Below are 16,953 nucleotides of genomic sequence, written 5' to 3'. Positions count from 1 at the left end.
TATCTCCAAGGATGGAGACTCTACAGCTTCTCTGGGTACCGGTGCCAATGCTCTGTCACCCTCACACTGAAAAAGTTCAGACAAAAAGTTGATGCAGTTTCCAGGCTTTGGCATCAAGATTTTGCTCCCAAGGTTATAAATTCCTGGTATATAATAGCCTCAGTATACATAGAAAGCAGTGGCTTTGGAAACAAAGGAAAGCAGAGAAAAAGAATGATTCCATAGTTTTAAAATAATGATAAAGAAAACTAAGTGTGAGTTCGTGATATGCAGGTCGATGATGAGATAGTAGATCAATTTGGTCTGCAATTTGAACTAAAGATAACCAAATAAAAAGTCTTGATGGAACAGTTGAGTGTCCTCCTGCAATTTAACAGAAGAATAAGAAGTTTAAATAGGAGGTTGCTTTTTACTGAAATATTGTATGTATGGGTTTTTTGAGTGCATTTGATTATGTTGGTGATTTCGTATGGAAAATTCTAACAAAACTTATTTTTCGTATGTCTGGGGATGTAATAGATGAAAACAGTGCCTTAAGGCCAGCTGTATTCCTTCTAGAAGTATTTACATAGTCTCAGTGTATACCTTATTATAAAAAGTTTGACCAAATTTATGTAAAATTTGGTGCTAATTTGGGTTTGACTGGAAACTTAATGCGGTAGTGTTGTGTAAAGGGATTCAATTACAGTGTGCAGTGTTTTGTAAGTAACTGTCTCACATAAAAAGTTAATTAATCAGAGCTGTGTCAATTTCCTTGTGCCATGTCAATTTGCAGCAAGGTAATTAATCACTAATCGCCCAGCATGCAGCAAACTAAGGGACAATCCATGGGCCATTTATTGTTATTTTTTCCAAAATAAATGGCACACAGAGCCATGAAGAAACACATCTTGCCTTTCATAATATTTTTATTGACAGTTTTGCATGTCGTAATAGACTGCAGCAACAAGCAGCTGTAGTTCAATGGAATATGAATATTAAAGAAACAAATGAGACCAGATTTATAGGCCATTGCTTTTCTGTTATGTCAGTTTTGAGATTACACTGAGCAAATGAACAGTGAAAAATTACTCTTCCATGTGGAGAATGGTGATTAGACTTGTACATTAATTAGAGATTTTTGTTTTCCTTTTTAATGCATTTCAAATGAGAATGTCCTATAAGTAACAGTTTGTCCAAAATACAGATTTATTAATTCCTAGACTATAGTGTTTAATACTGACATATATGTTTGTACAATAGGACGGAAATAGTTGTTCTATTAATTTTAGGTATGTGTTTCAAAAAACAAATAGATTGTGACTGAAAGAAAAAGAAATGACCAGTTCTGACTGTATTTGACATATATGGCAAATTTCATTTGAGTTCAGTTAATTCACAACTAGATCCAGGGATAATCATCTCACAAAAGTGACAAGTGAAAAAATGTGTTTTCAGCTTACTGTTTTTAAACATTGTGAATTTTCTTCAGATTTTTTTTTACCCTGAAATTTTAGGAATTCATATATATATATGTGTGTGTGTGTGTGTTTAAATAAAATTTAAAAGTGTTTCTATGTTAAAATCTGTAGTAACAGTGCTAAAATTTTACTTGCACTGTACTTTGGACTGTGTGTTTAAATGCAAAGGTCTACATGCATCCTCTTTTAACACAGTTGTTGTATATGGGGATAAATTTCTGGTTCTGTTCCTGAAATCTCAGACAGTATCATTTAGATTATTCTGCTTAGCCTTTCTCAGCATGTTACCTGTTATATCTCTTCATTTTTAATTTGTTGTCCAGCACTTCTGAAGTGTTTTCCCAGCAGGGATCTTCCTGAACTATGGGAATAGTGTAAATGCGTCTTCCACAGTTAAACTATGCTGCAGTAAATTAACTACAGACTGATTCAAACATGACGTAACATTAAAATTCTTCACCATAAAGCATTTGGAAACTCTTGATGGTAGATGACCTGCTAGTTCGTGCAAAGAAGGTGAGATTAGAAGTGATGAGGGGTGGATTCTTTCATCCATTTTGATGGCACACCTTTCCTGAGGCATATGGCACTCTCATACAAATTCAAACCACAGCACAAATGCAAAGAATAATTGCCCATTAAAATGGCTGTATATTTTTATGGCTTTGATACAAAATCTGCCCCCTGTTGTTTTTTGCATCTGCTACTCTTCCATCTATCCCAAAGCTTTAAAACTTTAATACACAGTGTATAACCCTTAAATATTTTTTTACCATGTTAAATTCCTCCTTTTGGGAACTCAAGCTTTGTCATTGTTCCTTCACAATCTTTGATTTCCAAGGAGTATGTTTAGATATGGTGCCTAGAAAGTGCACCTATCTCTAATGTTCGTTTAATAAAAGATGAATAAAACCAATGCTTAAATTACATCTTTGGGGAGAAATTAAGATTTAATTAAATTTCATCTGTGAAGACAAAGATTACGTTCCTCTTCTCTTCCTCATGCTCCTATTTGTTTTCTATATAAAATCATTAGTTACCTAAATAGTTACCTAAGTTGTATTGATATGCTAACATGAATCCATCTAATTCCAAAGGCCTTTTTATTTGCTTAAATGTTGCAAATTGCTGACCAGATTTCATGTTTGAGACCTAAACTGAAGTTTGATGAAGGAGATACCCTGACAGTGTTTCTATATTTACGAAGTGTATCCAGAAGAGAGAATGCCTTGGACAATATTTATTGTAATAATACATTTATTTGAAATTTTATCCTCTTAAATATAAAAATAGAACAAATAAGTTTAAAGAAGGAATCTTAGCAACATAATGTTCCTAAAAAGTCTTCATTTAGGCTGTAGTACAAGATGATTTGTATGTTTTGGGGTAATTATATTAAGCAAAGCCAAGCACTTCCACAGCATATTGTTTTCATTCTTCTTTTTTAATTCGAAAAAGTAAAAGTGCAGTCTATAGGAACTGACTTTTTGTTGTTGCCATTTTAGTCTTATTCATATTTGAATAGCTGAATGAATAACTATAGAACTGATGGGGCTATTAGATGAGAACGTAAATTGTTTCCTTGGCTTGATATTTAATTATATATAATTCTTAGAAAAGTCTTTGTTTTTTAACCTTGTATTATCACCTTATATCATCAATGTGTAGTTGGAGAAATCTGCCTTTTCTCTATCATGGATCAGAAGAATTACTTTGGCATCAAATTACTTTGATAAATTTAAGGTACTTTTGCGTAGAAATGGACTCATGCTTCCCTGCTGAGAGTCAAACACATTTTCAGCCCCTTGCAACAGCATTTTCACTGTCTGAGTTTCATCAGTTTGGCACAGAGGCACTAAGGAAGGTTGACCTACAAACTGTAAGTCATTAAAATCTTTACCCCTTCTGGCTAATATATTCATTACTTTTGGGGCTGGTTAATAGCATTTAATGCTTCCTGATGGGAGAGCCCTTTTCATAAAATTCTTTTTATGAAGTCCATTCTTCAGTTGTGTTCTAATGCTGCCACTTCTGCTGCTTATTTTGGGGTGAGAATATTAAAAAGTTGGTATCAAAATAAATTCTGTGGTTATTACGCATTCCTAACCATCTGATTTGTCAGCTGGGCTGAAGTAGCATAATTATTTTTTTATGAACTCAAATCTAGGGTGACGTGATCTTGTTGATTATTTTACTTCTAATTGTAATCTTTAATATTATTACCTGGAAATAGGAGCAATTTGGGGGGTGGGGGGGTGGATATAAGTCTGTTACATATAAACTCTACAGTTAGACCTCATAAGGCTTTGCAATGCCACTCTCAGTTCCTTATTTCTTCAGGCTTAGTTTCCATCATGTTTTATCCTCTTCCTGACAGAACTCCAGATCATTGCTCTACCTTCCATTAATTGCTTCTACAAGCTTTTTTAGAGGTTTGCTTTACTCTAGTCATTTTATGCTTAATGATTTTATTGAGGTGACAATGCAAGGCAAGCATAGCAAAACCATTACATTACTTCAGGCTTTTCATTTTAACACATCCTTTGTGTTGCTGATCCTTTGAAAATGGTAGAAATTGGTGTCTTCACTCAGGGTCTTCACTCCTGTGAGTGCTGAGCCTCCATTTCTGATGGGCTAAGTAACTTCTCCTGTGATCTCCATCTTCTAGCCTTTTTCCTCCTCTTTGATAAGAGAAAGCCTTCTTTCTCCTAAAAATGTAATATTTTTTAAAAAATATATTTTGTGTTCTTTTTTACTCATTCATTGATGGAGGCACTCTGCTTTTGCAGTGACATTTCTTTTAGAGAACGATTCACTGTCAAAGATTGAAGGTCAGTGGCCCTACTTGTAATTCTTTCCAAGCTGTGAAATGTGAAATGAAGAACAAAGAGTATTTAGGATAAATGCTCACTTATTGCAAAATATGTATTTTAATATGCCTGTGTGAAAGCTGGATTGAATGGTACAATTCAGGGAAAAAAAAATGCTCACAAACCACAGTAGGAGTTCATGCTTTCACAGAGGTATGGCCTCAGTGTACAGCTTCTGCACAGTTCCAGTTGGTTTTCATTAGAGCTACATTTATTTTTATCTTCTGAAAATTTGTCACAGGTTGAGTGTTTCGCTGAAAGAAGACAACTGCTTTAAATACTGCTAAACACGGATGTTAATTACAAAGTATTCATTGCTGAAAGAGACCTTAGAGCAGGATTTCCAGACCATGTATTGCAAGCCCACAACACGGTTAGATACCTTACATTGCTTGGGCTTGCATGTTTTGAATTGGATTGGGGTTTTTTACTGCTGCTTCTGTTTTCCTTGTGGAAGTGTGTTTTCTGTCAGTGTATAGAGAACTACAGATGCACATGTAAGTGAAGGACTTGTTCAAACTGCTTAAAGGTTGTAAGACTTCATTATTTTTTTGTCAGTGCCTTTTAGGTCAGAGAAATTTCTTTTAATCTTGGCAGTTTAAGCATTGCCCTAAAAAACTACAGGTTTGGTTTTGTGGGTTTTCTGAAGCTAGCTACAGAATACCAGCCTTCAGGTTTATCTTTTAAGATATCCACCATTTCATTTACCAGTTTTTCCTGGCCAGACCCTCAAGTCCATTTTTGCCCAGTTGCTTAAGCAAACTCTTCTCTGCATGTTTTGTTGGGTTTATTTCTTTTTTATTTATTTATTTTAGTTTGTTGTTTGGTGGGTTTTTTTCAAAGGGATGAATTAACTCTCAAATTATTGGTGAAACTTACTTCTAGAAATGACTACCTCCTAGATGGAAAGGAGTAATTTTTCTAATGGGAGTACACTGCAGCAAAACATTACCCTTATAACAATAAAAATCGCACTGGATTAGATTAGTTCTCCATCTAGTCTAATACCCTGCATTTGGAAAGAAGCAAAAGCTGGATGCCTAAAGAAAACTTGGTGCTAGTGCGTAGGTATATAGCTCTTTGAACATTCTGTTAGCTTTCTATAATTTGGAGTGATTTTTGTAAACCAGATGTGATGTCTTTGTGCTGTTTCTCTGCAGCGAAACTGTTCATCCTTTTCAATCATACAAACTCTTAAACTTTTACATCCATAACACCCGGTGGCAGAAGGTTCTATGGCAGCTTAACTGGAGATTGCGTGAAGTGCCACCTTTTCCCATATTTTCTCCACTATTCATGAATGTGGAGCTTTGTCATAGCTCCCACAGTCACCTCCTTTCCACGCTGAAGAGCGCCAGTCCACATCAGTGTTTCTCTTAAAGAAGTAACAGACGTAATTAAGTGACCACTTAAAACGTAGTTGTGCCCATCACCTGATTTAAGCCAAGGTAGGCAGTCTCCAGCATGTGGCATGCACAGACGCATTCTCTAAGGGACAGAAGTGAACAATGACACTAATGTCCAACCCTCACGTTTTTCTCAGGTATTGTTAGCTTCCATCCATGAAATTGTATTAGAGCGTTGCACCTTTTCTTTATTTGTAAGTGGACTGTCTCCCCATGCTGAGGAACTACAGTACAGACTGTACGTTTTTTTTCTATAATGTTTGCTTATATCTTCAGTCCACTGAAAATTATCTTTTACATTTTTGTGTGCACTGTACTAATTTTTATGCAAGACTGTTTACATGGAAAGGAAAAGGACAAAAGCTCCTTGGTTTGTGCAGTAGGTCATGATTCTAGCACTACTGTATTTATACTGTTCAATATTTAATGTTGTTGCATATGCAAAAGTAATTAGAGCATCTAAAAATACATGTTCGTTTTACTCCAAAAAAATGCTTTCCATGACACTATTTCTGGAAGGCTTCTTAAATGCAGTTGGTTGCAAAGTTATCAGTAGTATATTGAGTTCTGTAAGCTCATCGTTCTGCTTCTGACACATGTTCTTTTTACAGAAAGGGGAATAAAAATATGGTATTTACACTTTTTAAGAGACTGTTTTAATTTATTTGTATTGCCATAAGGTTGTTTTATGTTCTATCACAGATGTATAAATCTTTGCAGAATTACTGTGTAACCTTGTTGTCAGTGAGAAGGAACTAGCAAAGCCCCAAAGCCGCAGTAGTAAGGCAATAATGGAGAACTCACCATAATTACATTATTTTCCTTCATATGTTCAGCCAGCAATGTCTACAAGTTGTGAATCTTTCATTTTATTTTCAAATTCAAGGCTTCTTTTTAAATTTAATGATAAAAGAGATGAAAGACAAATGTGAATTGAAATCAATTGATATTTCAGACTTGAAAAACTTATTGTTTTATACAACATTACTTCTATTTGCTTGCTTCTTATTTGGGCTTTGCTAAGCAATATTTATTTTTTTTATCTCTTTATTTACATACTGAAAAAAATTCAACACATGGAAGCACAGCTAAAGTAATCTGAGTGCGAACAGGGCTGGATTTGATTTTCTCTGTCTCACTGATGAATTAATTCAAAAAATACCTGTTCTAACATTGCCCAGCAATATATGTACGAAGAAAAAATGAAGTAATGAAGTATTGGTTAAAGAAATGGCAGAGAAAGTAAAATGGAAAGTTGAGGGGGTTATTTTTAAATTAAATAGTTTATGAAAAGATGTTTTACAGATATTTTACAGAAAGAAAACCCTCTAGGTAGCACTGTATTGCTGTTCAATTTCTGATTAAAATATTTTAACTTTCATATGGAATGGTAATTAATGTTTACACTTAGTTGTAATGACAATATAAAAATGTCTGAGTTAATTTCTTTGCTGTATGTCTGAATTGTTTATATTGGGTCTGAATATTATCTGAATTTAGATAGATATTTCCAAACTATGCGGCTCTTGCCTTTGGAATAAGGGGTACTGTTATGAACGAGGTACACCCCCAAAATCTGGGAAAGCTCTTGCTCTGTGGTTTTTTTCCCCTGGGAGGCAATTAAGACCCAGTTAATTATCAACTTTTAGCAAAAAACAAAGCTCCGTTTGATTGGTGAAATGTCTGGATCATTTATCTGACTGGAGGTCACCTGATCTAATGCCTTACCTCTCCTTGGAGCAGGGCTGACTTTTGAAGGTAGATACAGGAATGCACTGGAAATGCCTCTGGCATTATAAATTTGAGCCTGAACTGCGTGACTGGACCTTGGGAGCCTCCTGTTATCTTCTCAGGCAGGCGATGGTTGTTTTAATAGCATCCTCCAGCAGAATTAGAGCCACCTATGATACCACTGCTGTCTAAAATTTCCAGTGTGCCGTCTCATGTTTGCACACAAAGATTTTGTGTAAAAAGGTGAGGCCTCTGGTTAAAAGTCTGACAGTTACTCATGTGTGACTCCCTCATGCAGTTCCACGCAAGCTCTGACATAAGCATAGACATGCTGCTATGTTACTTACCTCTGGTTTAAAACACTAGATCAACCTGGATATTTTACATTCATTCGTTTTGGGTTTTTTGTGTTTTTTTTTTTAATTCACAGTGCCAGGATTTCCCTACCCGGCTGCAACTGCAGCGGCTGCTTACAGAGGTGCACATCTAAGAGGCCGAGGGCGCACGGTATACAACACGTTCCGTGCAGCAGCACCCCCCCCTCCGATTCCAGCCTACGGCGGGTAAGATCAGCCTCTTTTACCTGTTAGCATGAACCTCCCAAGGCTGGAAACTCCGTGCGGCTGCGGTGCATGTGGGTGGTGCCTCGCCGCAGAAGCCGGCATGGTGTGTAACCAGTCCCCAGGCTGGAAGTGGTGCACCTTGCACGGAGGGTTGAAAAATGACTGTAATTTGTACTGCCATGGTTGGTGGCCTTAAGCACTTCAGATGTCACATATTGTTATGTAAATGCTCTTAGAAACTGAATGTTTGGGAACAGAGAAACTGTTTCAGCTAAAGATATATATTTGATGATTGCAAACATCTGGTTATTAAGGAGGTTGGATCAAGTTACCTTCTTTTTCTTCAAATCATCCACTGAGCGTTGTCTCTGGTCCTGAAGGCTTAGTCATGTTTGGTTGGGTTGGGTTTTTTTATTATTTTATTGCTGTTTGTTTAGTTTTTCTAGTCGATGTTTTTACTGTGATAGAAATCTGGGGTGCTTTTCTCAGGGCCGTGTATTTTCAGTACACTTACTTAAATAATACCTTAAGATTTCACTGTCAGTGACCTACATTTACTAAAACCAAGAAGTAAACTAAGGAACAAAGGATGAAAAATCATGGTAATAATTTCTAGAAACTCAATAATTTTCTGTTACCTCAGAAGATTTTTTTAAGGTATGTTTTTGAGGGAAGAAAGGAAGAAACAAATTATCCTGTAGTTCTGTAAATGGTGACATGGGTTTTATAAGCTGCATATGGTCTTTAAAAGCACAAACATTGTCAAAAGATTTTGATATTAAGAATTTGGGAAGTCTGGAAGATTTGAGAACTTTCCAGATCCCAGGCCGGAATAGTATTTTGTAATAAAACCTGGAGGTAGATATGCCACTGTCTCTCTGTAAAGCAACCAGATCTTTGTGAGGAAGGGTCAGGAAGGGTTTGCAAAGCCTTTGAGTGAAGGTGACCTCTATCTGTCCCCCAAAACCCTGCCGGGCAGCTCGCCTGCACCCGCGGTGGGCACCCCCAGTAAGGCAGCACAGGACCCTGTCCTCCTCCCTTACCATAGGAGATGGGTGCCCTTCACTAGTTCCCTCAGTTTCTCCTGAAGCCTTTGTTGTGTTAAGCCAAAAGACATGTCTTTCTCTAGACAGGGTTGCTAATCCGAGCAGTCAGCCATTGAACTAAATTTCCAGGGATATTTGAGACAGGCACTTTGATGATTCCTTCACATTGGGCAGTGATCACTGTTTAATAAACAGAGAAATAAGATGTTCCAAAAATGGATAGAAAAACAATGACACAGAATCGGGTTATTTTCTAAAAGTGTCTTCTGTTTTGGAAGTGCCTTTTGTAGTTTAATAAGCAAAATAAAATTAATACTAAAATTAAATTAATACTAATTTAATGAGCAAAAGAGTCTCACCACTGCTGGGGAAAGGCACCATGATTTTGGAAGGTTGCCTGAGTGACCCTTGGACAAGGATGGTGTCCCACCAAGGTTATTCTACTGTTGCCCAGACTTCCATTTAGGGTTAGTCCAGGTGTTTGTAGATGGCAACAACGGGGACAAGTTTAGAGTGCCCTACAGGAGCTGCTTTCAATCTGAGCATCTCAGCTACAAGATGGATACTGCATCTAAAGAAAGTGGACTCTTCCCATCTCTACTTAGCTTTAAAAGAAGTTCTTAAGTTGAACATAGAGTGCAATATGTAGCGAGATAACAACATGGGTTGCTACCAGTTTCCTGATGTGATGAACATAATATCTTAGTTTAATACAAAGTCATAAAGTTATATAAGAAAATACATACCAGCTGTGTGTGATACAGTTTTTGAATTGGACAATGCTGTTGTTGTTAGTATATGCAAAATGAGTAAATACTTCCAGACCAGTAAGTAACTTAAACTTGCTTTAATTTAAGGGGCCACATGTGGGTGCTCTGTGTGTGTGTATATATGCGTGTTATATAAATTTTTATAGTTTAGTTAGTACAGTGACTCAGCAGGAAGAATTAAACTTCCAAGTGTAATACATACATATTTTCAAGTAATTGTACTGCTTACTTTCAGCATCTTTAGGTAGTAAGTTAGGTGTATAAGCGTTGTGAGCTGCTGTTGTAAGTTAACGCAGAAGTTTTGCACTGCACTCAGGTTCAGCCATGTTTTGGAACTGGGTTCCAAGAGGGCAGCTCAGCACTCTTACCTTCTTCTGCAGGATGTTTTCATAGTTAGGTTGGACCGATCTCACCTATTACCTTCATGACACATCCCTAAAGCAGATCTCAGAGGGAGCCATGCATTGCATCATTAAGTGTCATCTTCTAATTGTTCCAATGGCTTCTGGCTGGCTGAGATTAACTCTTGGTAATCTCAGGCTCACCTCACCAGTCAGCCATGCTTTCTAACATCGTCTGACTCTGCAGAAGTTTTCAATTAATAAGCTTTGTCTTAATTTAGTTAGGTCTTAGTTCAGATATTAGTGAGGTTTAATTTTCTCCATCCACCTATGCTTTATTATAATGCACTGCTTTCCGATGCAAAACCCCCACATTTCTAACTTTGCAATGCATGGATCAGTGCAGAGATAATACATACATCTGTTGCACTGATCCACAGTTGGATTAATAAAGCTTTATTCTGAAATAATTTCTTTGGCCTAGTGTATTAGATCTTGTGCTGGTAACTTCACTGGTACAATAGTATAACTTGTAATTTCTTTGCAATGCTTTGTTCTGTGCTCACCCGATATGTACTCTGAGCTATCAAAGAAGCAAAATGGAATTTTAATCAGAAAAAATCCTTAATCAATGAAAATAAATTATAAGAATGTGGTTTTCAGTCACAATGGGAGTAGGAGTCAGGGAAAATTACATAGATAATAAAGAGATCACAGGGAATGAATAAACTTACAGAAGGAAGCAAACAACTTGGAATATCATTTGTTGATAAGAAAAATGGAAAAAGCTTTGAATGCTATTTTGCAATTCATTTAGTGGCAGTTTCTCATTTCTTACTCAAGGGAGGAGCCCAGCCTTACAGCTGAGAAAACAGTTTAATACTATAATACTTTAAATCATTTAAAAAAAACAGAAAAAAGACATTTATTTTGTATAACGACAGATATAATTTTAATTATGAATTTACGTTAAATTCCAGCAATGTTTAGTTAGAAAAATATTACTTTTCTTTTAAAAAAGAACATACAAGTAAGTGTAAAGTTGATGTTTGAAATTACTGTTTTAAATATCTTTTATTTCATTAACCTTAGAGAGCTTATTACTGAACTGTAATACTTGATGTGAAATAATCTTCAGACTTGTTTATATTACAAAGTTTTGGAACTGAAACCAAATAATTTTGCTTTACATTTTGAAATCAGCTGTACAGCTAAGAACATGCTGCTTACTAGTGTTGATCTCAGCAGCACCGTCTCAGGACTCCCTGCTCCCTAACAGACGCCTTCTTCCTCTTCATCTCCCTTGAATCTGTAGTGCTGCTTATTCACTGGTGTCCTTTTTGATACTATGAACTTTCCTTAGAAGCTGTTTATCAGCAAAGTTAAGAAATGGCAACGAGTCCTGGGCTGTAAGGAAATCTGGATGGTCTTGTGGTCATTAGGCAAAATAAGTTAGTGTGGTGCATACGGAAAGCTGTCTTCTGCTGTGCCTGGCAGCTGCTAGGAAACAGCAAGCATGCCACACCTGGCTAGCTCTGAGGAAAATTGTTGATCATAACCATATTTAAGGCCATTGTTTTCGTATAAATCAAAGAACAGCACACATGCTTTAAAATACCTCATTTAAAAATGAAATCTGTTTTCATGAGATATGTAGTGCTAATAATTAACAGATCCTTTACTTGCGAGTGAGGCATTTCACTAATTCTTTGTGATAGCATCTTGTTCATTAGCTCATGGAAAATACTTCATTTCTAGCATCTGTGGCATCATTTCTAGTGCCTTGAAATATTAAATTGTGGAGCTCACTCATAACTTCATATGTGTAATTCGTTTACGTACCATAAAAACCTACTGAAACTGAAACAAGGGAGTGAAGTTTGCGTGAGACAACTGAATGCTGAAATTTAGAGTTTGGAGATCTCCATTGCATGGGGGGCCTCACATCAACACTGCGCTGCGGCAGAGAGTCAAGAGGTGGTTGTGCTGTGTATGGCATGAGTGCACGGCAATCAGAGCCCGTCCGTGGGGGAGGATGTAGCGCTGGAGCTATGGGATACTGCCTGCTGGTCTCGAGGGGCTCTCCGGGAACTTCACAGCAAGACTGGTGGCTTGGTTGAGAAGCAAGGTAGTTACTATTTTAAGCAGACTAAATTCCTTTCGTACCTCCTTTCTTGGGACAGCTGCCCTGTGGAATGATTCAGGTTTGCTGCTTCTTTCAGCTTTCCTGTGGGCTTCTTTTTGGGTGCTACATAGCATTTTGAATAAAATAATTTTAAAACTATTAAAAAAAAAAAAGGATAACAATGTAAAAGCAACGTTTTCATGACTTGACCTCTGTCTTTCTAGAATTATCTATTTTATTGACAAAGTGCCTACTAATGGTGTAAGAAATGTCTTAATAACGCAGAAGCTCCCAGCAAAGGTACTCTTATGACAGATTTCTGGATGCAGTGACCAGTACTGAACATTGCCAAAAGAAAGGGGAAAGAAGCAGGTTTTGTTCTCGTTGGCAAACTACCGAAAACAGGTGATCCAATTTTGATACCTGTAATTCCTTGTGAACTGTGCAGCAGCGAGTACCTCAGCATTCTTGAAAACTATTTGCCACATAGTAAAGCATCATGAATATGATGCTTCATCTTTATGTCACTATCAAGAAAAGCCAGTGTACTGCTAGTACAGCAGATAGTAGTAGTAGATAGTAGTATTAGTAAAACTAATGAGGAGTCCTTCTATTCCAGCATCGTTTGCCTCAAGTTCTTCACAAGTCTGTTCTGTGATAACTTTATCTTCACATTTTCCCTCTGCTCCTTTGAGTTCTGAGGAAGCTAACAGAATTAGCTTTCAGTCTGCATCTCCACTTCTGGTGTCTTTCCTGAGAAAAGAGGGCATATCAATATGTTTTTTTCTGTTGGAAAATAGTAATATTGAAAAAAAATAATAATCAACTAGCACCCAATCCCAAATAAAATTGTGAAGCTGGGGGGGGGGGGGGTGTGGCGGGGAGTGGAGGAGAAGTAACAAAGACTATTTAGAAACTGTTTCCCTTTGTTAAAACAAATGTTTTAGTGTGTCGTTCTAACTGATTCAAAATGAAAGAGAAGCAGCTGTATTTTCCAACACCTTATTCTGAATTCAGGAAAGAAGGTTAATTAATATAAGCTACTACATCTGCTACATTGGTTATGTTTTTTTCAGTCCATTTGTTTGGGCTCACAGAAACTTCCTCTTCCTTTGGACTCCGTGCATTGTATATATGTGCAGTTGTTAGAACAAAAAAATGTGTTTTGCCAGCAAGTAGTGATTTATGTCTTCCAGCTTTGCTGTCTGCAGCAGTGCCTTCATTTAATTTCCCAAAGCGGATAATATAACTTGTTCATGGCAGAAAACGTTAAAACCAGAAAAACAAGAACCTGGAATTAGAGAATATTCTAAAAAGTTGAAACAGCCTCATGCAAGACTGTCAATTCTATATTTACAACAATGAAAACTGTAATTCTTAGAGTGCTGTAAGGTGTTACTTTAATTCTCAGTCTTTTCCTTGGTTTATTTTAAATAAGGTTGTAGTTGCATCTCTACTGTTACTTGTTTCATGAAGGCTTCATATAAAATGTGATTTCCAAGACCAAAAATGGGAAAATATGTGTAGGAGGGTGAAGGCGACCCTACCAGCAATCAGAAAACAGAACTTTTGTCCCTCGGGTGCTTTTTCTTAGTTGTGATGGAGGGGAAATAGGGAACTATAACCATGATTCCTATTGGAATGAATGAAATCGTGATTGTAATGCCCATTTGTTACACTGAATCAATCACTCCATGCACTTAATCTCCCTTAGGTTATTTATGTTAACTTGTGCAGATTATTTGTATGGCTGAGGGCCATATATATACTCAGCTGCTATGAAGTTACTGAACTAATGTTTGTGCAGTCGAGAACTGTCTTCTTATGTCATTGATAGATTATTCAACCCAATCCTTTTGAAATATGAGGATAGAAAAATTAAAATGAAGACAGATGTAGTCCTCCCGGGATATTATAAAGGTGGAATCTAAGCTAGTAAAGAGTTTGTCTTTAATATAGTTAGAAAAATTATTATAAGTCACAGACTAAAATAAAGCAGCTAAAATCATGCAAAGCAGATGTATAATAGTTGGTGAGAAAACAGTTTCATCTTTTACAGAAAAATAATTTCAGGAAATGATTGCCACATACAATGTTATTTAGATGCACATTTTCTTATTAAATCATGATTTTTCTCTTCTCTGAGTTTTCCTTAGCACAATAAAACCATGAAATATAACTGAATAAATCCCCTAAATTTGTTGTTCTTATTTTAATCGCTCCAGGTAGTGTATTAACATATCACCCATTCCTGGGTGAAGTAATTCAGATTTCAGTAGCATGGCTATTTCCAGACTCTGTGTTGGTTTACTGGGAACTCAAGATTTATCTGTGTGCCAAGACAATTTTTCGAAAATAAAGTGTAGAAGGAGCTGTGGTGAGATGGGTCCCTGTGTGATGCGTTCAGTCTCTTGCCATGCTTGAGACTTATCATCTGTTTTCTGCCTACAGCTTCAGAGGGAGAAAAGGGGATGATAAGCCATGCAAATTACCCTTTGGAGAATTATATACTAAAGGAAAGAAAAGCAGAAGAGCAAAATATGGTGTTTTACAAGTTGCCCTTCTGATGAACGGTGTGGTTAGAAAATACATTTGACTCCACTGGTTGGAGTCAATCACAGGAGTCATAAATGACAAGGACAGTGAATAGAGAAAATATTAGCTGAAAAGTCTGTGAAAGTCTGAATAGTTACTTTTCCTCAAACTTCAAAAGAAGCAGAAGGTTTTATATTTAATAGCACTATCATACTACAAGACCATATGGAGGAAATAAGATACGATCAGCTGATACCTTTTCATAGTGCCTGTCCTGCTTGGGAGCGCTAGGCTCGTTTGCTGATTCTGCCACTTCATTTTAATACGAAACATGTTTAATGACGGAGTCATGCGCTGATGTCTCATTTTAGTGTCGAGTACTTCCTTCAGTACATTATTGATCAAGTGGTTGCATATTTAGCATTCCAGATCAGTTTCTGCCTGTAAGTGGCTGAGCATTGTATGTAAGAGGAAGGTGCAGGTGAGCGGTGGTGCCCACCCGGGGTGACAGCCAGGCCGGAACCATCAGCCCTGCTTCGTCTTCCGACATCACTGTAGAGCCACAGGTCACCAACAAGAGGTCCCCTTTCTGACAATTACTCTCTCAAAGCTTTGTTTTCCGCATAGCAATGTTTAACAACAGTGGCAAGTAGTGTGTTTTAATACACTGCAGTGGGCTGACCTTGGCTGGCTGCCCGACCCTCACCCAGCTGCCCTCTTATTCCTCCTCCTCAAGAATACAGCGGGAGGAAGAATGATCAAAAAGCTCTTCAGTTGAGATTAAGACAGGGAGATAGCTTACCAGTTACCATTGTGGGTGAAACAGGCTGGACTTGAAAATTAATTTATTTGTTGCCTATTAAAATGCAGTTGGATGACTAGAAACAAAGACAGAGCCTAAAGCACCTTCCCCTGCTCCCTACCCCTTCTTCCCAGGCTCAACTTCACTCCTTCATTCCCAGCTCCTCCACCTCTTCCCAGTGGGAGTGGTGCAGGGTATGAGGAACCGAGGGTTGTGGTTGCAGGGCCTCCATCTTTAGTGAACTTTGTATATCATCTCGTAAAATGCCCTCCATGTTGTTCATGATTGTGTACTTCTACCTCCCGGTCATGTGGAACATTTTATTTCTTACATGCAAATGGGTATAAGAAAAACATGTAATGTTTTAGAATAATCAGAATAGCAAAGCCAAACCAAATTACAGTACAATGTATTCACAGCAAGCTCTCTGAAAGCTACCAGTGTACACCAGGTTTGGCATATTTTGCTCTGCAGACATAATAAATAGAAAAATACAAAAGTAAAGGTCTGACCTTACTGTTGCAAATGGCAGACACTCTGATTTAAGTGGAGCTGAATTTTCACACATTATCATTCCATAGCGAACTTTTGTTATCAGTGTGGTTTCCACGCATGTAGTCATACTTAGTTTATCTCAACTGATTCTTAGACACATACCAGCTCAGCCCTGTGGGTTTTGGTCATTGACCTCAATAGTCATGTTATACTTCTGACATGAAAATTCTAGTTGGAATTGCAAAACATCGTAGGCTGGCAACTTGGTAATAACTATTACCCAGATAATAGTGTTCTAAATTGAAAATATTGTGGTAAAAAACCCTGTTGTGTCCTCTCGTATTTAACTCTTGATTCTGGTATTGGAAATACTCATTTTAAGTTGCAGAACTGCCAAATGAATGTAAAATTCCAGGATGTAGGTAATGTGTGTAGTTGGTAGGCTGCCGTTGTATACTTCCAGTTTTATTTTGTGTAATCATTTAAACCATCTTTGTCATACTGTGTCATTTAGAATCTAGGTTTTTAGAATTAGGTTTAGAATCTAAAATTTGAGCTATTTACACTGATGATTTGTCTTAGCTGAAATGCAGCAGTCTGCATTTAAACGGCACCTGCAGTTTATTGCAGGCAAACTTTAAACAGCAATATAAAAATACTATATCTTTTTCAGATGAGAAGTAGTAGTGTATTCAACCAAAACTGCAGGGGAGCTCAGAACCATTGGCATGTTTGCAAAAGTTGTGAAATGATAAAGTGAGAAAGGTTAATACTTTTTTTTTTTTTCTTTTTATAAGAATAACACCATG

The 16,953-nt window shown here is 37.0% G+C and overlaps 1 protein-coding gene across 27 annotated transcripts in view; it reads left to right on the top strand.

Annotated features, from left to right (window-relative positions):
• The window catches only part of RBFOX1 (RNA binding fox-1 homolog 1), a 918,501-nt gene that overhangs the window by 860,449 nt on the left and 41,099 nt on the right, over positions 1–16,953 (top strand). For all 27 annotated transcript variants that reach the window (XM_056338126.1, XM_056338151.1, XM_056338139.1 and 24 more), the window contains one exon: positions 7,898–8,030. In XM_056338126.1, the coding sequence (XP_056194101.1) occupies positions 7,898–8,030 (133 nt within the window). The remainder of the gene's footprint in view (positions 1–7,897; positions 8,031–16,953) is intronic.

This window comes from Falco biarmicus, chromosome 4, assembly GCF_023638135.1.
Source record: "Falco biarmicus isolate bFalBia1 chromosome 4, bFalBia1.pri, whole genome shotgun sequence".
Classification (NCBI taxonomy): Eukaryota; Metazoa; Chordata; class Aves; order Falconiformes; family Falconidae; genus Falco; species Falco biarmicus.
This window is presented reverse-complemented; position numbering and strand designations above follow the sequence as displayed.